This window comes from Eptatretus burgeri, chromosome 4, assembly GCF_056783735.1.
Source record: "Eptatretus burgeri isolate ZD-2024b chromosome 4, Ebu_testis_v1, whole genome shotgun sequence".
NCBI lineage: Eukaryota > Metazoa > Chordata > Myxini > Myxiniformes > Myxinidae > Eptatretus > Eptatretus burgeri.
The window spans coordinates 58,337,732-58,361,718 of NC_140964.1; the positions used below are offsets into that span (position 1 = coordinate 58,337,732).

Here is a 23,987-nt window from a genome sequence, read left to right on the forward strand (position 1 = left end):
TGTATATGTATGTATATATGTATGTATGTGTGTATGTTATGTGTGTATGTATGTATGTTATGTATGTATGTGTGTATGTTATGTATATTACGTATGTTATGTATGTTTGTTATGTATGTGTGTATGTGTTTATGTATGTATGTGTGTATGTATGTACATATGTAAGTATGTATGGTGTGTATGTATGTACGTATGTATGTTATGTGTGTATGTTATGTGTATGTACGTATGTATGTTATGTATGCATGTTATGTTTGTGTGTATGTGTATGTATGTTATGTATGTGTGTATGTATGTTATGTATGTGTGTATGTGTGTATGTATGTTATGTATGTATGTATGTATGTATGTTATGTATGTGTATATGTGTGTATGTGTGTGCGAATGTATGTATGTTTGTATGTGTGTATGTATGTATGTGATGTATGTATGTGTGTATGTATGTATGTGATGTATGTATGTGTGTATGTGTGTATGTTATGTATGTATGTATGTTTTGTATATGTATATGTGTGTATGTACATATGTATGTTATGTATGTATGTATGTATGTGTGTATGTATGTTATGTATGTGTATGTATGTTATGTATGTGTATGTATGTATGTATGTTATGTATGTGTGTGTGTGTGTGTGTGTGTGTGTGTGTGTGTGTGTGTGTATGTATGTGTGTATGTGTGTATATTATGTATGTATGTATGTATGTATGTTATGTATGTATTGAATAAATTGTTTATTATTTGCTTTATTTAACATCGTCACCCTCCTGACGCTAGTTCACTGCATTTATCATCAAAACACCGCAATGTTTTTATGCAGAATATTTCTCATCCGCCGTGAGCATGAATACGAGAAAGTTTAGCAACGACCGTTTATTTAAATACAAGTTCCGCAGAGGAATGATATTTCAAAGTGTTCTGTCGTGCTTCCAAATGACGTCACAATCGTTGTCCTGGCGTGAATCACGCTCCCGTCCGGTGTTGTGTGCGGTGCCTCGCTGGATGCGAGCGCGATTTCCTTTCCCATCACCGTCCTCGTGTAATCCCATGACTTTAATCTCAACCCACGATTCCTTCTTCGCTACTATTTTCGGTAGGGTGCATGATCGTTTGTTCAAGCTTCATGAAGGATTAACGAATAATTGTATTATTCTTTCGTCGTGCTCACATGATTATTGCAACGTTTCTCCAGTAATATACACGTATGAATACATATATAAAATGGTTTCAACGTGTTGTGACGAATATTTATTATCAACGTGAAGGAAATACATACAACTCCAACTTGTAAAAAGGATGCTTCATGTATCTCCTGATGAATTCCATTACGAGTGATGTCTTGTGGGAGTTCCTCCGAGAACCATGGATCATTTCATCACCGATTACACATTTACTAAAACTACATTATGTGTGTGTGTACGTGTATGTACGTGTGTGTGTGTATGTGTACGTGTGTACGTGTGTGTATGTGTGTGTACGTGTGTGTGTATGTGTGTGTGTATGTGTACGTGTGTGTACGTGTGTGTGTATGTGTGTACGTGTGTGTGTGTGTACGTGTGTGTATGTATGTATGTGTATGTGTATGTGTATGTGTATGTGTGTGTGTGTGTATGTATGTGTGTATGTATGTGTGTGTTTGTGTGTACGTGTGTGTATATGTATGTGTGTACGTGTTTGTGTATGTGTGTGTGTACGTGTGTGTGTGCGTGTGTGTGTGTGTGTGTGTGTGTGTGTGTGTGTGTGTGTGTGTGTGTGTGTGTGTGTGTGTGTGTGTGTGTGTTTATCTCCATATGCGGGTTTTAGAAGGTGGATCGGAGTCCTCCCAAGTATCCACCCCAGTTTCATTAAGGGATCACGATTCATGGACCAAGTTGTGAAGTTTTTCTTGTTCTCAAAGTTTTGTTCAGAGGGCTCTTCTCAGGATGGTAATAACTCCAGGTAGTTCCAAACTGTAGTTTTTTTTTGTTGTTTTTTAAACTCACCGAGAACGTCGTTCTTCCGTCCGTCCACAAATACGAGCAACTTCTCTGAAAGTACACACACGATTTCGATGAAACTTCACCACAATGTTCAGCACCGTGCCTGTACCTGTTTGTTCACGGCATTAAAAAAAAAAAATCCAAAAGGTATTTTCTTTCCTCTCCGTTACATATTTTGTGGGTCATCCATGCTGAGCAATGGTTCCTGGTTATCTTATCCAGCCACTATCAGGTGAGCACCCAGAGGTATTGCAATGGCGGATCCAGGGGGTTCACCAGGTGCACGTGAATCCCCCCCTTCGCGCCCTTGCAAATATGTCACGTGATCGTAGAGCGAGACGTCACCGGACAACCGGCAATCGCACGTCTTTTGCTTTCACTCGGCAATGAATCCGAGTTGCGATCCTTTTCGCCGCTGGTTCTGTATTAATCCCTGCGACTCATTGCTGAGTTGTGGCCACAAAGAGAACGGCAACATTTTCGGGATCGTGTCCCACAGCAAAGTACACGACAATCCTGAACTATTTACCAGCTAATTCAAGGTTTCATGGCTACAGCGTCCATTATTATATTAATGATCTGATGATCCACAATGGCGAGTTTAGGTTTCGAGCTCGGGCCCATTTCGCCACATTTTGTGTTTGTCCGTTCGATATTTTCATTGATTTGTATGTATTGGAAACATTTTGTGTATTTACATTGTTGTTGTAAAGATCCGTCGCAAAGATTCCAAAATCTTCAGCTTTTCTTTCGAATCAGTTAGTGACGGGCCTGAGGCCTTTTTGTCAAATAACAAACAAGGAAATCTGACACAGGTGGAGGCCATTCAGCCCATCATGTCTGCGCCAACACCACACCAACCCATCGACACAAGATCCAAGGAAGAAAATGCAAAAAAAGTTTGTTTTGTTTTTTGGGGGGGGGGGGATTGTCGTTTTTTTTTTTTTCTTTTTCTTTTCTTCCCTTCGGAGAGGGGGCATGAGCTTGATTAAAAACATACAACATTATCCACACAACCCCCCCCCCACCTTGACAAGACCCACACCAACAGCACTCCATACACAATCACCCATCAATGCTCAAACTACCTAAAAGTCTTATCAACATCCCAATACCCCTCTATCTCCATAACTTTCAGGCACCTATGTAATTATAATTTAAATGTATCTACTTTTTTCTGCTGCCACTACCTTTCCAGGGAGACCATTCCATACATTAACTACTCTCTGAGTGAAAGTCCCCTGCCTTGCTACCGTCTTAACTCTCCTCTTTTTTACTCTCAAGCTATGGCCCCCTGGTTCTGTCACTGTCTACTCTGTTGAATAATTAATCTGCACTTATTTTATCTATAGCTTTCATTATCTTAAACATCTCTATCATATCTCCTTGTAACCACCTCCTTTCTCGTGAATAACGCCCTGTCTCCTTCAGCCGATCCTCATGGCTGAGTCAAGCTCGGCCCGGAATCGAGCTAGTAGCCCTACGTTGAACCCTCTCTGTAGCATCTATGTCCTTCCAGAACTGTGGTGACCAAATCTGCACAGAATATTCTGGATATGGCTCTCACTAAATTCCTATACAATGTTAACACCACCTCTTTTGATTTATAAATGATCCTGCTCCAAATACAACCAAAAACCCTATTTGCTCTTCCGCTAGCTGCCTGGCACTGTGCTGCCTGTTTACCTCCCATATCTATTACCACCCCCAGATTCTTCTCCTGTGTGATGTGCTCCAAAATTACCCCTGACGTCCTGTAATCTCTATTTTCATTGTTCTTTCCCCTCCCAACAACACCTTACACTTGCTCAGGTTAAATTGCATCTGCCAATCTTTTGCCCAATCTGTGCAAGTATCAATACTTTCCTGAATCTGATCACCACCCCCTCTGCTATCCACCTCACCTCCAAGCTTTGTGTCATCTGCAAAATTGGAAAGCTTGCTCTTTACCTCATTATCAAAATCATTGATGTAAATAATGAATAGTAATGGTCCGAGTACTGATCCCTGAGGTACCCCGCAACGTACATCCTCCCACTCACAGCCACTCTTTGCTTCCTACCACTAAGCCCGTTTGCAATCCAATTAGCCACCTGACCAGCCACTCCACAAGCCCCCACTTTGGCTAACAACCTCCAATGCGGTACCTTATCAAATGCCTTCTTAAAGTAGAGATATACTATGTCCACTGCCTTTCCCTCATCCACCCAATCAGACACTGCTTCATAGAACTCTAAAAGATTTGTTAAACAGGAACTATGTATGGTAAACCCATGTTGACTACCTTAAACTAGTTTTTATTTGTTTAAATGGTTCTTGATCTGGTCCTTAATTAATGTCTATAGTTTCTCAACCTTTCCCACAAATGAAGTCAAACTAACAGGTCTATAGTTTCCCAATTCTTCTCTGGATCCTTTCTTAAATAATGATGTTACATTTGTTACTCTCCAATCCTCCCGTGCCTCTTCTGACTCCAGTGAGCTATTGAAAATATCCGTTAACATCTCGCTTACCTGCTCAGCCACGTCCCTCAATACTCTCAGTTGCATATTATCTGGACCCAGAGCCTTATATACTCCAAGATTTCCTAGCTGTTCCTTTACTTTCTCCACTCCAACCTGGATCTTCTGTAAAAGCCCTTCCTCACCACCTTGATAGATACTCTCAGCTATTGGCAATTCTCCTGACTGTTCTTGTGTAAAAGTTGAAGAAAAATACCTGTTTAATAAGCGTGCCATCTCACTTTCATCACTAACCACTCTCCCGGTGCTTTTTCTCAATGGACCCACACTGGTCCTTACCTCTTCTCTTACCCTGATATACTTAAAACCTTGGTATTATGTTGAATATTCTTTTTAAAAAAGTCTTTTGTAATATTCTTTGTCATATCCTTCTCATACTTTCTTTTGGCTTGCCGAGTTATTTTCTTTACTTGCCTCTGTTTACTCCAATAGATTGATATCATTAACTCCAGTCCTGTTATTTTAAACCAATAAATGCCTTCTGCCTCTCCTTAATAGCATTCCTTATCTCACTATGCAACCACCCTGTACTGGCCTCTTTGTGTTTCTAGTTTTACACTTCATTGGAATGTACTTACTCTGCACTCCACACATTTGGTCCTTAAAGGTTTCCCACTTCTCTGATGCTGATTGTCCTGTTGTTGGAGTCTCCCAATCCACATCACTCAATTCTCTCCACATACCCTCATGGTTTGCCTTTCTGAAATCCAATAGCCTTACCCTACTATCCTGACCTCTAACCCTTAGCAGAATCTTTGCACACACAATGTTATGGTCACTTGCTCCTAAATGCTCCCCGACCAAGTAACTCGATATTCCCCAATTTTCCTGTGGAGAATGTAAATTTATGGTCGGACACTGCTCGCTCTGGATAGATTAACTGGTTTTTCCTCGACGATTACATTGACTTGACTAAGGCTTAGTGGTATATTTCACAAGATGAGAACATCTTAACCTTAAGTGAACCCCCCCTAAAAAAAATTCTGGATCCGCTCCTGGATTGATACTATGTTTTGTCGGAGTATTCCTATGGATGGTTTTTAAGATCTCTATAAGGTTCTTCTTTATCATTCCCATTGTTCCAATTGTCACTGGCACAATTTTGATGCTGTTCAGCTTCCAGGATATTTTTGACTTCATTTTTATCTCACCTGGAACATAGTTCTGGGAGATTATTGTATGGCGCATCGTCCATCCGTCAATCCGTTCACAAACATTTGCAACTTCTTCCCAAAAACTACCCAAACGATTTTGATGAAATTTGACCACAACCTTCATCACCGGTATGTACTATAGTTTGTTCATGGCATTAAAAAAAAGTCAGGCCAAAATGGAGTTCACTGGGGGGGGGAGGGAGGTTCCCCCCAAAATAGGTATTTGCGTTCTTGTCAGAAACTATACATGCAATTCCCATGCAACCTGACTACAACCTTCATCACCCGTGTTGTACCAAAAATTGTTCATGGCATTAAAAAACAATCCATCGGTATTTTCTTTCTTCTTCGTGACATATTCTGTGGGTCATCCACGCGGCGTTTTCATCCACAAACCGCGCGGGTTTTCTTATCCAGGTCATCAGTGGTTACCTGGTTTTCTTATCCAACCACTACAGATGAGCACCCAGTGGTATTGCCCCTCGTTTTTTTTTAACCTAAGTACTATATCCAGTCGCAATGTTTTTTTTTTATGTTCACACTCAATGGGATCATTAGTTCATATGTGAGTGTTACTTCCTGGTTTTCAATGATTGCTTTTGATTCATGTTTCCATGAGTTTTCTGGAACTGGGATATTAAAATTTTTGCAGATGTGCCCGTGGATTATTCTGCATATTTTGTTGTGTATTTGTGTTACCAGTTGTTCTGACATGACGTTTTCGACATCCCGGTATGAAGTGGCTCGTGCTTTCTGTTTCTACCTTGCAGAATCTACACGTGTCTGATTGATTCAGTCCCGCAATTTTTTAAAGCTATTTTTATAGTGACCTTGGTCTTGCAGCTGGGCATTTATAATGATTCATTCTCTATCCCAGTCGAGCTGACCTCATCTTAGTCATTCCAATGAGCCTTCATTGTCTTTGCCCAATCTATCCAACTCTTGTGTGACATCTTTGATTCACATCTGTCAATGGAAATTTTTTGTTCGGTTAGTTAGGGATACCTTTTATGGCATGCTGTCGACCTGTTTGCATACAAGTTGTATTCGGTAGTCTGTTGGACCTTTCACCAACTCAACCAACCCTACAGTTGTCTCTGTGCATTCGGTTGTGCTCCATCAGGACGCTACTTCCTTTTCATCTCGGCAGGTACATTCTCAGGATGCATATATTTTGTAGATAGTGAAGAGTTTCCTTGTTTTGATATCTTGTTTGTTGATATCCTATTGTGGCTAGTTTATTAATCAGCATCTGTATTGGTACACTGGTAGTGTTGGTTTGTTGTTGTTGGTTGGTTTGTTCTTTTTCTTTGTTCAACAAGACCCTTCTTCTTCTTGCTGTGTTTCATTCAGCCTATATGCAGCATGTTCACCCCACGTGTTGTTCTCTTCCTCTCTTGATCTCAGTCTTACTCTCACTTCTACTCTGCTGTTGGTGTTTCTCCTTTTCCTCAGATGGTAGTGTACAGATGGTGTGATTAAAATGAGGTGGATGGAGGAGGTGACCTATTTTTATCACAAAATTGCTTGAGCTTTTTGATGAGCCAAACCTGTTGCTGTTGTATTCCCATTTTGAGACTCCAACCTAAATAAAACCGCTTCTTTGTTTTTTGTTCCCTTCAATTCTGCGCCAGCTCTTCTATGAACCTCGATCATGTACAGGCATGCAAAAACCCCCAAAAACTTATATCTCAAATCAGCACAGCTAATGTGAATTAGGTACACTTGAGGATTCAATTGCACCTTTATTTATTTTTTATATCGAGGAAACGTACTTATAAACACTAAATATAGTTTTGGGGGAAGTTTTGGAAACTGCTTTGTTCAACAAGATGGATCAGTCTACGAATGGTTGAAGGTTCTTTGCCTGACCAAGTCTTTGCAAAACCCAGAATTTCGAATTTCATATATTATTTTCATATATGTTTTCACTCCAATCGGTTGTGCTGTGCAATCTCTTTTCAAGCTATGTTGTATAAACTAGAAAAGAAATATAATTATATATACAACATATTGTTGCGAATCTGGCAGCCATGAGCACTCAACATTCAGGTCCCCATAGCTCAGTTATTTCGTTCAGTAAATGTGGATAGATAGCTCCCTTTCCCCTATGTCTAATGGGAATTAAGTGTACGTGCGCTTCGGGTTATTTTATAGTTAGGATTTTTACACCACCAACAACAATGGCATCCTCCCTGGCTTCCTTCCACCATCGGCCTTTCTGACGCGCATACGTGCCGAGCGCCTGTGGGCGGAGTTCCATTGGCAACCGACGCATTGGCTCCGCTCCAGGGTCGAGCAAGACGTGTTGCCTTCAGCCAATGGGCAAAGCGTGAGCGACGTACACCGCGTTCCAGCCAGAGCGGAGGCACGTCGCCCGAAGAAGGAGGAATGCCTCTCAGAGGGGACGGGCCATGAGGATGCTCGCCACACCCCCTGGACGAATCACGAACGGCGAGCGGATCGCCTGAGATGAACCGGCCAATCCGGAGGAGAGTTGCGTCAGGGGGGTTAAGAGAAGCGTGGGTGTGCGCGAAGGGGTCCTGCTCTTTTTCCCTTGAGCCTGTCCCGCAGAGGATCGCCTGCCTACGAGTCTGTCCCACCGAGAATCACTTGCCTGTCTTGTCTGCGGGCACTCGTCTCTTCACCTGCCGGAGGAGCGTGGTGGAGCCCGACGCTGCCCTCCATACCCGGTGCTGGCAGCAGCATCGAGTTGTGGATTCAAGTCCCACCAAGCCGGATCGTCAAGGGCTGCACGAGGCGGGAAGGTCCAAGCTAGCTTCTTATCTCCAGCTCACCTTCCCTCTGAGCTGGTTGTATCAACAAAGACCCGACGGGGTCCATTTCTTTTCAGGGGTGTGTGTATGGTGTGGGCCAGTCCTTTAAGTAGAACCTGTATAAGTGCTTGTGTATAAATTTCCATTTCTTTTATTCTTGGATAACTCTGCCCTTACGTGCTCCCCTCGTCCCCCGATTATTGTAAATAAATCCCCTCTTGTTGAATGTCCCAGCTTGTCCTTGTCCTTTCTATCATTGGTTTGCTGCACTGCGAGCGGGAATTAGGAGGCCTCATTGTTGCCGTAATCGTGCAATAGGCCGGCAGGTTTCTGGTACTCTCCGCTCGGGTTACGACTCGGATCCGGCTCGGTAACAGCCCGGATCGCGCAGATCCTACCAAGGGTGAATTTCCCCGGTAGTTTGACAACGTGGGTAATTAGGTATATTGAAATTGGCAATTGACCCTACCTCACGTGGTCGACCTATTGGCGATCTTCGGCCCGATAAGGGACCCGTGACCTTTCGGATTTATCTGAAAGGTATGACCTAAATTCCGGGTGTTCGGTGGAGCCGACTCTACTGCTCTCCCCAGCGGTCGTGCTGGCCACCGAGACCCGGCCCCACAACAATATTGTTTATAATTGTGTGGATCACCTCACATAAAATGGAGTATTGTCTGAATGGCGTGATGGTTACATTTTAAAGAGTTGTTACTGAAGCATTTTGTTGTTACTGAAGTATGAGGTAATGCAGTGAAGCACGACAAATGTTTCTTCAGCCAGCATTGTTAAACTCACCCAAGCTGATGCTGTGAGACATTTAATAAAATTTGAAAACACTGGCGAAGCCTGAAGCAAATTATTATTATTATTATTATTATTATTATTATTATTATTATTATTATTTTACAATCAACATTCCATTAACATTCCAGCTTGTGTTTTCATTTCATCTTCATTGCACATTCAGAGTGATTTACACTTTTTGAGGAAGAAGCAGTTATGTCAAATGGATTCACTGTGTCTACTTTCATGTTTCTATGCATAAATTTCAGAAAATTGTTATAAGTGGATGAAGAAAACCTACAAACATCCATTGATAGGCGTTTCCCTTATCCTGCACCATGGAGTCCAATTTGGCAGTTGGATTATGAATGGATTAATGTATTGTTGAGGTCCTGGCGGCTAGGTTATTCCCCCTGACCCAATTGTGGTGGACGGGCAGTTAAAACCGACCAGGCCGGATCACCGAGCGGTTTTCCTTGGAGGTGGACATGCGGTCCCCAGAGACTATTGCGCACACGGGAGGGAATGGGCAGCAGAGGGACGGAGGCACACGGGTTGAATTTGAACCCACTACAGATAGACGGACACCAGCAACTTAAATAAATAATGATTTATTGAACAGAGAATCAAGTTAAATGGAACAAATCAAGAGGTGAGATAAAATTAAATCTAATTTTGAGGTGCCTCCACACAGACTTAAAAACAAGGGGAATAGAGTAAAAGAAAGAAAAATAATCCCTCCTATTTTTGGCACTTAGCTTCGGGTCCAGGAATGAGTTTCAGTCCCTTGAAAGTCCCCAAACTGCTTCAACACTGCGCGGGAAGATGTGCCCCAAAATGGTGCCCAGCCACTCTCTGGGTGGGAAACATACGTGAGGCGGTGTTCAACACCAGGGCTCACCAACCACTGTGTGGCTTCCTCGTCGATCGTGCTTGCCGATGCCATGGCTCCCTGAAGAATGGCGCCACTCCCTTCAGTGATATACACGAGGCTTCGAGGTCGGTCTCTCATGACCCAACCAAGAATCAATGGCCAGAATCTTGCTCCACCATGCGAGCCAATTTACCTTAGCACGAATACGAGAATCACGCAGCCATTTTGTCGTGCCGAGAGGAGAGCAAAGCGAGATCCTCCGTCCCAGTCACATTCCTCTCACAACTCCTGTCTGCTCTTCGAACCTCACCATTGTTCCACCCGCTCTCTGATGTCACACCCATCAATCATCCACCTCCGGGCGTGGCGTGTTGGCATGAAAAACTGGGAAGGCGAGGCTTCTGCCTGCTTGGACGTTTGGCTCGCTTGTTATAAAAAACGTAATTCTTTCATTGCTGGTTTGTAATACAAAAACCTCGGAGAAGGTCATAGGGGGCAATTACACACTGGGGGAAATTGTTCTTAATCCCTATCCAATTAACACAGCACCACCCCCTGTGTGGTCACAAGTAACACTTAAGCTCACAGTCTCCCTACTTATATTACATCGACATGTCGCCGACACGTCCACGGACCAAACAACTCTATACAATCCTATCTTTCTTCTGAAATTCCCCTATCTACCCCGCAAACATAACTATGTATGGTGCATTACTGAACTCTTTCATTGAGGCTCTGTCAAATCGGGATTTAAAGATGATAAAATACTCCATAGCAGACCACTTCCATAATTTTTTTCTCCAAAAGGTTGAAGGAATAGTGGGGATTTATTATTGCCATCTGCTGCCTCGATTGACGATTTTGCATGATACACTACAGCACAGTAAAAATGTCCCAAGCAGCCAGGAACTCTTTCCCTTTCTTCAATTAAATTAATTGGCTTTAAAAAAAAATGTTGCTAATAAATTTATAATTGCATATAAAAATTATCAATATATACTCATCTTTGCCCAGAGGCGTCAAGGGACAGCCAGCACTGGCCCCGGGAAATCAATTTTGCTCCTGCCCCTTTCTCTCTATTTAAAAAAACTTTTTAAAGACATATCTGTCAAAAAAATTCCAAATTAGGACAGCATCGAGTTTGGAGTGACTCACTAATTTTCTCAGTAATTAATTAATTTTTCTTTATTGTGCGAATATTTGTAATAAAGCAAACACGTGAACTCTAGTCGCCAATCACTTGCATCTTTCCAGAGAGCCAATCAACACATGGGATGCTAAAAATGCCGAGGCCTCATGGGAGCTGGTCTGGATGACATGTTAGAAGCTTGCACGCCTTTCACATACAAGTCTTTCTCTTCCCTATTCACGTGTCACTCAACACGCCATTATTTAATAATGACTTTTAGTTCGACTTTATCAAGACTCTTGAACAAATTGAATTTCATTTGTTTGGTTAAACAACCACAACTACAACGAACGAGTTTTCCTCTTCTGCTTGCCATTTTCAATGCCATTTTAAAGCCGCAGCGGCTCAGCACCATTAGATCTTTCCTCCTTCACCAACCGCTGGAGAGACAACGAAGGACTAATCATCAGCCAGACTTCCTTAACCACATGTCATTGCATTGTTAATGTGAGAGAGATTTCTCTTGTTCTTGTTTAAGCATCATCATCCTAACCAGCATATTGAAAGGGAATAATCACCACAAATTCATGAACAAATCAAAATCACAGCAGCAACCATTTTTAGCTAACAGTACAAGTGTAAAAACTAAATAAAGTATCAACAAATATCTATTAATTATATAAAGTAACAAAAAAAAATTAATTATTCATCAAATTATTATTTTAATCAATTTTAATGTTTCAAGCATCCACATGCAAAGGAAAAAAAAATCAAACTCTATGATTAAATGAAGCGCTTTCCAAGCTTCACAACTAGCAAAACAGTTCAATACCAAAATATATGAATTATTATTCAAATTATTATTTTTATCATTCTTCATGCATAAATCGTACAAATACAAATAAAACACCAAACATGATGCATTTTATGGTTAAATGAAGTCGGAGTACAAAGGTGCTTTGGCTAGCAAACAATTCAATAATGGCATCAAAATCAAATTTCCTTGCTGGAGGCACCTCCACTACGAGTGTTCTCAAACTCATCATTGATCTTGACACACAGTTGATCTCATTAGTGGATATAATGCATGTAGTGTCTCATGTCATGACAAGCAAGTTAGCATGACACCTTCTGAAGGTTTCACTTAACTGTGAAAATAGGATTAAGTGGAATTTGATAAAAGAGGAGCTTGGTTCCAGGCCCCTCAAATGACGCCTCTTGTCCCTGTCACCCCCTTCTCATTGGTCCTGCCCTCGCTATCCATTTGTCACTGAACACAACTTATTACGCTATAAACAGTCACCTGGGCATCCCATCTGCTATAATTAGTTGGTGGATGTAAAGGATCCCACTGTGTACTTTGCAAAGAGTCATCGGTAAGTTATCACCAGCACCCTCAATGAATTACAAATTCCTGCCCTGACTACAGCTGGGAAGGCAATGGCAAACTGTCTGGTTTAATTTTCATTAGGCAGCTTCAGCAGCACTGAACCCACCCTCTGATAATGACCGGCAAGAGAAGAGACATTCCAAGCCACACATGCCATGTAGAGTAGCGTTTCATTAGTGCAGTAAACTCCTGATTAAGCAAAATAGTTGATAATACAAATTTCAACTTAAAAGATCAATCAGAGATTGCAGACCCTCACCAAGACTTGTGTATTTTGTTTCGTGTGGTTTTGTGTGGTGTATTCTGTGTGCTGGTGTGTTTTTGCTTGTGTGGTGTGCAGACGATGCATTGACGATGTTGGCTCATGTTCACACAGTGGATAAACAGACCTTTTTTGGTTTTATTGCATGGATTAATGTTGCATTTGTATGTATTTTTTTTTTATAGATGTAGTTATGTTCTGTACTTTCTACATGTATCCACATTCTAATAGTAGGTACTTTATACATAGATGCACTCATGTTTTTAATACACGTATGTTCTGGACATGCTCACATTCTTAATAGAGACATAATCATATTCTAATAGTACGTACATTAAAGACATGCTCGTATTGTAATAGTATGTATGCACTTTGTAGATGTACTCGCGTTATAATTGTACATACTTTATAGAGGTAAACAGTTGAAAAAAGATGAGGTGTAATACTGGCTACCAGCAGGTGGCATTTGTGGCCTATATTAGTACATTATGTGCGGACAGACAAACAAACAAGCTGTCACAGAGCGGTACTTGCGAAATCAGTTGCTGCGACCTTACCCTTTGGATTTCAAAAGCAATGTATTTCTGGCTTTTGATTGGTGAAGCAATGCAGTGACCCAATATGCAAATATTGTTCAAATTCCAAGGGCATCAAATGAAAATTGCCGATTTTTAAAAAACCTGAATCTTTCAGTCTTTGACCTCAAAATACAATAAACTTCTAGCTTTTGACTAGCTCTACCAGGTGGTTACGTTTCGTGAAGATCGATGTAGAATTGTGAGCTATAAGGTGATTGACATTCAAACAGACAAACAGACAGATGGAATAACAGACCATCCATCCGTCCATCCATTGGGTATGGGCCAGGCATCTGCCTGGGGGATGGCCAGACGGAGGCCCGTGGAGTACCAATGGAAAGTGGACGAAGTGGACGCATGCTCCCATACGTAATCTAACCAAAATGCAACACCCTCTGGCAAGGCTAATAAGGTGTTATTTAAGTGCATCTTTATTTAAAAATACACTAGATGACCCTTGAACCCGTTGGGTTCCTGTTGTGACAGCGGTTGATGAAAAAAATCATTTCAAGAAAAAAAAGGATAGCTCCAGTGAACTATACCGCTGAGGTTGTTTGCATTGATCAAATACTCCCGTAGAGTACTTGACTGAATCGGGAATTGATTTTTTAATATTATTTTTCGTTACCTGATCTGAATGAAACTTGATACTGCACACCGCAGGCAAATGGTGAGTAAGGTGGGCCAAAAAATTTTGCACTATCATGTCCCGTTTTGGCTCTATTTCAGGATCAGACATACATGTATATGTATGTATATATTGTTGCGGTATTCGCGCCCGCCGGCGTGCTGACGGCCACGTAACTCGAATCTCGGCACGTCGCCCACCGGACGGACAATCCAGTCGTGACCCTCTCGGACTAACGCCGGGAACCAGTCACGGGTGGACCTTTCGGTCTCACCGCGATCGAGCCAATCAGCCCCCGCGTGGGATAGGGTTGCTCGCCGAATTCGACCTACCTAAGTACCCACGCGGAGGGTAGACCGGGCGATCGCACCTCGCCGCAGGTCGACTTCGGACACGGGCCACTTAAGCGACCCGTTCCGTACTATCAGAATAACCGAGCGGTGTTATCGTCGACCTCGACGGTTCGATTAATTATCGGGCGTATTCAGCCCACTACCAACCCTTTACGTGAAGCAAGATGAGGATTCAATGGGAGAAATGACGAAGCGAGCGGGAAACAGTTCAACACAAAGCACATTTATTCGCGGCACACGGGAAGCACACATATTCAATTCCACCAAAAGCACACAGAAAAAACACAATTCCATTTACACAAAAAGCAAATATAAAAGCGAAAACACAATGCAGAGCTAATACCGACTACCGAGCACACGGCAACACTTATACAATTCTACCTCACAGACGGCGCCGACAACACATACCCAAAACCAAGGAAAAGAATACCCCCAAGAATGAGGCGGGCCTGAGGCCGAGACCGGGTCGCGCCTACCCGTCTGGTGATGAGACGCGGAGTGGCGATGGCGCCTCAACTCCGCGGGCCTCGCGGACAGTCTCTGGTAGGGGGTGGGAAAGGGGCCCCCTTGGTCGCACTATCTCAGCGCGGGGGGAAACAGGAGGGGGTTGCTGATGCTCGGGGTATAGAGGATCTTTATTATCCCGCGACGAGCGTCTTCACCTCGGCCAGGTCGCGCTGTCGGCCTCCCTCGGGTGCAGCTTCCTGCACGACGCGAGCACCCCCTCGTCTGGTGTCGCCGCCTTTCCACAGCTCCGTCCCCTCCGTTCCGACTCCAACGCACACGACGAGCAGCTCCACCGCCCGCGAAGTCTTGACTCTCTGTTTCCGACTCTCCTACTCTCCTACTCTCCGCCTCTGGACTCTCCGACTCCTCTACTCTCCGCCTCTGGACTCTCCGACTCTCCTGACTCTGGACTCATCTGACTCTCCCCTCTGGACTCTTCTGACTCCCCTCTGACTGACGAACACGGTCCTTTTATCCCCCCGTAGCTTCGCCTTTGACCCCCTCCCTTTGACCTTTCACCTCGCTCCCCATTGGCCCGAGAAAAAGTGGGCGTGAAGGCTTTTTGATCCATAAATTTGCATATATCGATCGTCCTGGAGGCGGGGCCAAATCGCCCCTCGCTCACCGATTGGACGGCAAAAAGTGGGCGTGTGTCGTTTTTGATCCGTTTTTGAAGCACAAAATCCGTGATTTTGTACACGCTGTTCGGCGCGCGCCCTGCACGAGTCCAACACCGGTACCCACAGCGGGGCAAGAACGGTGGCGATGCGACGGTTGCGAGGTGTGACGGGAAGGTCGTGGCGGTTGTGGTGAAGCGGCGTTGTGGTTGGTGGTTGATGTTGTGGTTGTGGTGGTAATCATGGCGGTTGGTCCAAAATAAAGATAGTAAAAGAAAAACGGCTATCCTGAAGAGTCGCAGCACACATAAATGACATGTATTCCCACAAGACAACGGGTTTGGGCCTAACTACACATACACTTACCTCACCTAAGGGACCTGAATGGTGGTTTGCGAATCTGGTAACCACAACACTACCCCCTCCCCTTTTTACAGACTCGTCCCGAGTCGTCAAATTTTCGTGTGCCATCATGTGTAGTTTTCCCCTAGTACATTTTACCTACGGATCCCTGAGTGCGACATTCATGGTATTCGTGTCCCCAAAATAAATAACCTGAGGGCTGCGTAACTACCTAAACAAACTCACTCACACGGACGACTTAAATAAAATTGCCGGCGCTAAGACAAACATGCCGGGGGCGCACTCATATTTACAGTACATCTTAACCTTAACTTACAAATTTTACACTAAACCATGGCCCAGGATCAATGAACTCTGCAAAAAGAAAGCAGTTAGCAGGGAGCCAGGCTGCCCGCATGCAGTCTCTGGCTCAAAACAATGCAGGTGACAGGGAACGTGGCTGGCTGCTCACACGCAGTCCAAGGCCTTCCCTTTTGAACTGAACGCAGTGAACCACAACGGTGCATGGGCTGCACAAACGTAGTCTCCGTGCCAGCTCAAGTGGCACACGCAATGAACACAACGAATGGATGGATGAATGGATGGATGAATGGATGGACGCAAACACGGTGCACGGGCCGCCACTGCAGGCCCTTGTTGTAGCTGCCAACAGGGCAGTTCTTGCAGCTTGCAAACTGTTGCTTTCTGATCCTGGCGCACATGGAAACGAACAGGGGGGGGGGGGCAAAGCAAAAATTGAACGGGGCTGGTGAACGTGGGCAGTGAGCATGGCATGGCAAAGGCAGCAGGCAAACACAGCCCGCAGAAGAAGGCCGCTGCAGGCAAACACAGCCGGCAGATGAACTGGCCGGCACAGGCCTTGAAGAAAAACAGCCAGCAGATGAACTGGCCGGCACAGGCCTTGCAGAAAAACAGCCAGCCGGCAGACGATCCAGCCGGCACAGGCCTTGCAGCTAAGCAGCTGCAGACGAAGCTGGCCAGCCTTTGCCGTTCAGTGGAGGTTGGTGGAGGGAGTGCGGTGGTGCTGGCCACTTGGACCTACCTACCTGTCTCCCTCCCAACCTATCGCCTTTGCCTGTCACTGTACATACCCACTCCCTTAATTTGTCAAACCCCAATTTAGCCCCAACTTAATTTTTTTCTGTTGTTTTTATTTTTACTCCCCCACTATAAATCGTCCCCTAACCCCCTTTATCGTCCTTGTTCGGCTAACCTATCCTGTCACCTAGCCTACTCCCAACCCCTACGTTCCCTTCCCGGAGGGGAACAAGGGAGAGCTAACGTCCTGTGTCGAGGCCCAACGAAGCCTCAGAATGGCCTCCCCAGAGTTCGGCGATCTATAACCAAAGTGGGGCCAGCGGCCCACAACGACAGCGAGGGGATGGATGGTGCGGAGGGGTACACTTCCTAATCTACCCTATCCATTTAACTGTTAAACTACCCCGGGGCTTTCAACAAGCGCCTCTCGCTTAAAGTATTGGTTCTAACAACCCAGATTCCCGTCGCCTGTGTTGGTGTCCTCACAATTTCGGGCCTCGCCCCCCAATTTTCTCTCCGTGCCCTCACACGGTCTCCTGGCTGGGACACGTGGCTCCCTTTGGCAGGCACGACCCTCTGCCGATTCTCCCGCTATGGCACCCCCGGGCACTACACTGCCTCCGCCCCTACCACCTCCCTACCACCGGGAGTGCCCCCCATGGCACCTCCCTGAAACGCACACGTGGCAGGCCGGCCTCCCGGGCCCCTTTCCGAGGGTCACCCGTGCCCACAACACTGCCCACGCGGCTAATGGCGCCCCGGGCCCCTGCACCAAGCAGGCGCACCCGTGCCCACTACTCTATCCCGGCCCCCCATGGGCCCTTGGCCTACCGCGGCCGACTAGCCTGGTGCCCGGGGTACCCACTCAGCGATACTCACCTTTCGCAGCCACGCTCCCAAGCCCGTCAACAGGGCTCCTGCACCCCTCCAAATGGGTCTTGAGCCTACTTTCCCACCAACAGCAAAACGACCTCCATTTTTCAATTTGACTAACCCCCTAACTCACTTTATACTGACCCCGGGGTCCCTTGGGCGGGAGTCACTCCTCCCCCCAATCACTCATCGCACCATGCATTCCCCATTCGCTCCATACACACAGACCCGCTGGCCTGACTCACTCACCAAGTACTCACCTCACAACTCACCAACAACTCTTCAACACACACACCGCTGAACTCTGCCATCCTTCTAACTACCTCCCCTAACTAACTCGTGCTCCCACGTCGTCCCTTAAACTACAGCACGTTCCTTTTAACACTACGTAGCTAAGCTATGTCCCCACTACACATCCAAAGTCTGTCTCTGTCTCCAAATCATCTCATTAATCAATTTCCCAACCTAAATCTGGCTACAATCCCTCTAACTAATCCATTCCACGGACTCCATGAGGACTTACCCCTGCCCCATGAAGTCGGTCTAGCTAAGCTAACCCTTCCCCCTAACTAGTTTTCATCCTGTGCCCAGGTAAGGGGGTCTTCCACCCCTTGCCCAGGAATCCTTTGCACCCGAAAGTGAGGCTTGCTTTTTTTTTTTTTTCATGCGCAGCACCTGCGCGGCAACTCAGAGCTCGCGCACTTTGCACCTGGCCGTGACGTCATGCAGCTGCACGTGTTCCTCGTCCCTCCTTGGACGGTACCATCCGGCAGAGATACCCCTCCTGCCGGATTCCAACCCCACGTGCAGCCATGGCGTCACCGTGCGCATAAAAAAAAAACAAGCCCCACGTCTCGAGGGGTTCCCCACGCGAACACATGTGCTTTGCCCGTTGGAGCTTAACACACACGATCGCGTGGAGAACCCGTCCGGTCCAAATCCATTTCCTGCCTAAACTTTGTCCGTCCGCGGGATCGGCAAATCCACCGCGTGCGTTTCCGGACCGGGACTTCACTCTCGCAAGCGAGCACGTGGCGGTCTCGTGCGTTGCACAGCACGAACCGCGTGCTCACTGCTGGGTGAACCCGGCACGGTCCGCGAAACAACTACAGCCGCTACTCGGCTTTCTCTCCTCTGTCGCCGTCTCCGTCTCCATTCCACACACGCACACCTGCGTGTTACGACGCTCACAGTCCACTCCATCACATTCACACCGGGAGACGCGGCTGCGTGCTCCCGCATGCCAACCGACATCTCCCTCACATACCGCTCTCTCACACACACGGTCTCCCTTGCACACAGCGACCTTGCACACGGCCGTTCACTCACGTACGGTGCCTCACCACTCACACAAACCATACTACTTACACACGCGGGGGCACTCACCCGCGGTGCCTCACTCGCACTCCGTGCCTCACTCACACACGGCGTGCTGGGAAGCACGTACTCCGGCACCATCGCCACCACACCACTCACACACGGGGTCGCTTCCACACACGGGGACGCACTCACACCTTGCACCACACACACAGGGACAACCACACTGGGGATTCGTGTCCCCACAAGGGTCTCCGGGGCCTCTATACCCCCCAAGCTCTCCGTGCACCTGTCCACAGCACTCCTCCCCTCAACCTCGCAAAGCACGACCGAACTCACCTGGTCGTGACTCGCCTCAAGGGGGCATACTCCCTCCCCTCGTTCCTGGAGGAGGCCATCCAGGTGCTCGCACTGGGTCTCTACACGCTCCGCGAGCTCAACCCCATTGTCCTCCACTACCTCCGTGTGTGTGTGCGCGTCACTTACCCCGTCCTCACCGTGCAGTCTCTCCTCTATTGTTCCCATCTCCCGTGTCTCTGCCAACTCTTCACCCTTTACCTCTCTTGTCTCAACTATTATTTCCTTTGTCACGGCCTTCATGCCCGCCTGCAGGCATCGGCCCATGTTCTGCGTCTCACCCCGGAACTTTTTCATTTCTTCCTTCATGTTTGTTTCCATTCCGTTCATTTGTTGTGTATTCGCATCCATCTTTTCGTTCATTTGTTTGTTCATGCCTTTCATTTCGTTTTTCATATTCGCATCCATTTTTTCGATCATTTGTTTGTTCATGCCTTTCATTTCGTTTTTCATTTCATTTGTCATTGCCGCCAGCATGGCGCATAGCTGGGCCACGTCGGGTGCGCTTGAGTGAGCCGTTTCGGCAGGGGTTGGGGAAGGGTCTTGGTGGAGAGGGGGGGGGAGGTGTCATACACCGCGGCCGCTGCCGCACCCACCTCGGGCCCTGGGTTCAGTTGGGCGAGTCCGTGTTCCTGCACAATCAACATTTCCTGCACGGGGATTCCATCCTGGACCATGGATCCTACACATTCTACATCCATTTCTAATACCCCCGGCTCCCGCTCGCCTTGAGACGCCATCTTGCTTCTCGTGAAGGGTTAATTTGCTCGCTCGTAATTTGGAGGGAATCGGGGGTCGCTTCTCTCACCCCTGGACCGATTCCCGTGAATTTAGCCGGAAACAGGAGAGCCCGTTTTCCTGTTCTCCGATACCAGTGCCGCGAGGAGGGCGATGAGTTTATATCGCACGACCTGACACCAGTGTTGCGGATTTCGCGCCCGCCGGCGTGCTGACGGCCACGTAACTCGAATCGCGGCACGTCGCCCACCGGACGGACAATCCAGTCGTGACCCTCTCGGACTAACGCCGGGAACCAGCCACCAGGGGCCCTCTCGGTCTCACCGCGGTCGAGCCAATCAGCCCCCGCGTCGGAGAGGGTTGCTCGCCGAATTCGACCTACCTAAGTACCCACGCGGAGGGTAGACCGGGCGATCGCACCTCGCCGCAGGTCGACTTCGGACACGGGCCACTTAAGCGACCCGTTCCGTACTATCAGAATAACCGAGCGGTGTTATCGTCGACCTCGACGGTTCGATTAATTATCGGGCGTATTCAGCCCACTACCAACCCTTTACGTGAAGCAAGATGAGGATTCAATGGGAGAAATGACGAAGCGAAGCGGGAAACAGTTCAACACAAAGCACATTTATTCGCGGCACACGGGAAGCACACATATTCAATTCCACCAAAAGCACACAAAAAAAAAACACAATTCCATTTACACAAAAAGCAAATATAAAAGCGAAAACACAATGCAGAGCTAATACCGACTACCGAGCACACGGCAACACTTATACAATTCTACCTCACAGACGGCGCCGACAACACATACCCAAAACCAAGGAAAAGAATACCCCCAAGAATGAGGCGGGCCTGAGGCCGAGACCGGGTCGCGCCTACCCGTCTGGTGATGAGACGCGGAGCGGCGATGGCGCCTCAACTCCACGGGCCTCGCGGACAGTCTCTGGTAGGGGGTGGGAAAGGGGCCCCCTTGGTCGCACTATCTCAGCGCGGGGGGGGAAACAGGAGGGGGTTGCTGATGCTCGGGGTATAGAGGATCTTTATTATCCCGCGACGAGCGTCTTCACCTCGGCCAGGTCGCGCTGTCGGCCTCCCTCGGGTGCAGCTTCCTGCACGACGCGAGCACCCCCTCGTCTGGTGTCGCCGCCTTTCCACAGCTCCGTCCCCTCCGTTCCGACTCCAACGCACACGACGAGCAGCTCCACCGCCCGTGAAGTCTTGACTCTCTGTTTCCGACTCTCCTACTCTCCTACTCTCCGCCTCTGGACTCTCCGACTCCTCTACTCTCCGCCTCTGGACTCTCCGACTCTCCTGACTCTGGACTCTTCTGACTCTCCCCTCTGGACTCTTCTGACTCTCCCCTCTGACTGACGAACACGGTCCTTTTATCCCCCCCCCCCCCGTCCCTTCGCCTTTCACCCCCTCCCTTTGACCTTTCACCTCCCTCCCCATTGGCCCGAGAAAAAGTGGGCGTGAAGGCTTTTTGATCCATAAATTTGCATATATCGATCGTCCTGGAGGCGGGGCCAAATCGCCCCCTCGCTCACCGATTGGACGGCAAAAAGTGGGCGTGTGTCGTTTTTGATCCGTTTTTGAAGCACAAAATCCGTGATTTTGTACACGCTGTTCGGCGCGCGCCCTGCACGAGTCCAACACCGGTACCCACAGCGGGGCAAGAACGGTGGCGATGCGACGGTTGCGAGGTGTGACGGGAAGGTCGTGGCGGTTGTGGTGAAGCGGCGTTGTGGTTGGTGGTTGATGTTGTGGTTGTGGTGGTAATCATGGCGGTTGGTCCAAAATAAAGATAGTAAAAGAAAAACGGCTATCCTGAAGAGTCGCAGCACACATAAATGACATGTATTCCCACTAGACAACGGGTTTGGGCCTAACTACACATATACTTGCCGAGATACCTCACCTAAGGGACCTGAATGGTGGTTTGCGAATCTGGTAACCACAACATTTATATATATATATATATATATATATATATATATATATATATATATATATATATATATATATATATATATATGAGCATGGTGTTGGCGCAGTGGTAAGGGCAACGGCTTGGGATCCAAAAGGTCCTGAGTTCAAGCCCCGTTGGGCCACTGAATTAATACACCAGGGGGTTGACTCAGCCTGTCATCCTTCCGAGGTCAGCAAAATGAGTACCAGTATACTGGGCCGGTGTATACCCCGGTTAAAATAGGTATACCATATCCCTGTGCCATAAGAGGCGACTAGGGTTGCGTCAGGAAGGGCATCCGGCCTAAAACATGTGCCAAATCACTATGCGGATCATACGGATGATCCGCTGTGGCGACCCCTAACGGGAGCAGCTGAAAGAAGAAGAAGATATATATATATATATATATATATATATATATATATATATATATATATATATATATATATATACACATAAATACATTTTCTACATATATACAAGATGAGAGTTTTAGTATTATATATAGATTTCTGGATAGAGCCTGGTGTTGGCACAGTGGTTAGGGCAGCTGCTTGGGATCCAAAAGGTCCTGAGTTCAAGCCCCGTTGGGCCACTGAATTATACACCAGGGGGTTGACTCAGCCTGTCATCCTTCCGAGGTCGGCGAAATGAGTACCAGTATACTGGGCCGGTGTATACCCCGGTTAAAATAGGTGTACCATATCCTGTGTCGTAAGAGGCGACCAGGGTTGCGTCAGGAAGGGCATCCGGCGTAAAACATGTGCCAAATCACTATGCGGATCATACGGATGATCCGCTGTGGCGACCCCTAACGGGAGCAGCTGAAAGAAGAAGAAGAAGAAGATATAGATTTCTGGATAAAGAAAATGTCACTCCTAAGCAAAAGCAAAAATGACGTTTCAGGCTGAGGAGAGTTTATTGACAAAGTACAGTTTTATTTCACTTTAAAGCAGTAATGCAGTCTGATGATCAAAAGTGGCTGCATTTCACAAGCAGCATCATTACAAAGATTGTCATACATGTCAGTGACCATATGCTCAATGTATTTTTTTTCAGCCCTTGGACTTTACATTCTCTTGGTTGGTGTCCAACCAACAGGATCAACTGAAGTGAACAAAGCAGGTTCACCACTGTCAGACGCTGAGTATGCAAATTTCTTCTCGTATATACGCCCTCCCTGGAAAGCCAAGATTTGGTGTGACTTGCGGCTTCGTAGCGGCTGTGATGATAAGCTGATTCTTCGGTTGGATGGCTTTGAAAACCATGGAGCCATCCCCTTCGGTAAGGTTCTGAGGCAAGCGGTTGAAGTGCCTTGCTGCCATTGACAAAGTAAACAAGTGAGTTCATGGAACACCTTACCCCATGCAGTCTTGAAAAAAAAAGGACATGGAAAGGGTCTGTTAAACTCTTTATTATTTGTTTACCAACCACAATCTATATTTCCTATATGCCACCATTTTGAGTGAATCTCGATTTTCTCCAATGTTGAGAGAATGAGCGGAAAATTTGATTGGTCGAGACGACATACAATGGCGTCATATTTTGTCCAAGTACTGCAAAATGGAATGTTTTTGAAAGTGCCAAGAAGGCGATTTGTGTTGTTCAGTGTTCACGTATATGATACAAATGAAATAAAATTAAGAATTTAAAGATTGTAGAAAAAAAACAACAAAAAACTTTTTTTTCAGAAGTTTATCGCTGTTGGTGCACTATCTTTTACACCAACTTACTTAACACATTAAATTTGTTCTTCGTGCTTGTTGATTCATATT

The 23,987-nt window shown here is 46.3% G+C and overlaps 1 protein-coding gene across 1 annotated transcript in view; it reads left to right on the forward strand.

Moving 5' to 3' along the window:
- The first annotated feature begins 2,175 nt into the window (after window positions 1-2,175).
- Window positions 2,176-23,987, forward strand: part of ACRBP (acrosin binding protein) — a 77,963-nt gene continuing 56,151 nt past the window's right edge. The window contains exons 1-2 of the mRNA XM_085876540.1: window positions 2,176-2,209; window positions 23,272-23,496. Coding sequence (XP_085732666.1) covers window positions 2,176-2,209; window positions 23,272-23,496 — 259 coding nt within the window. The remainder of the gene's footprint in view (window positions 2,210-23,271; window positions 23,497-23,987) is intronic.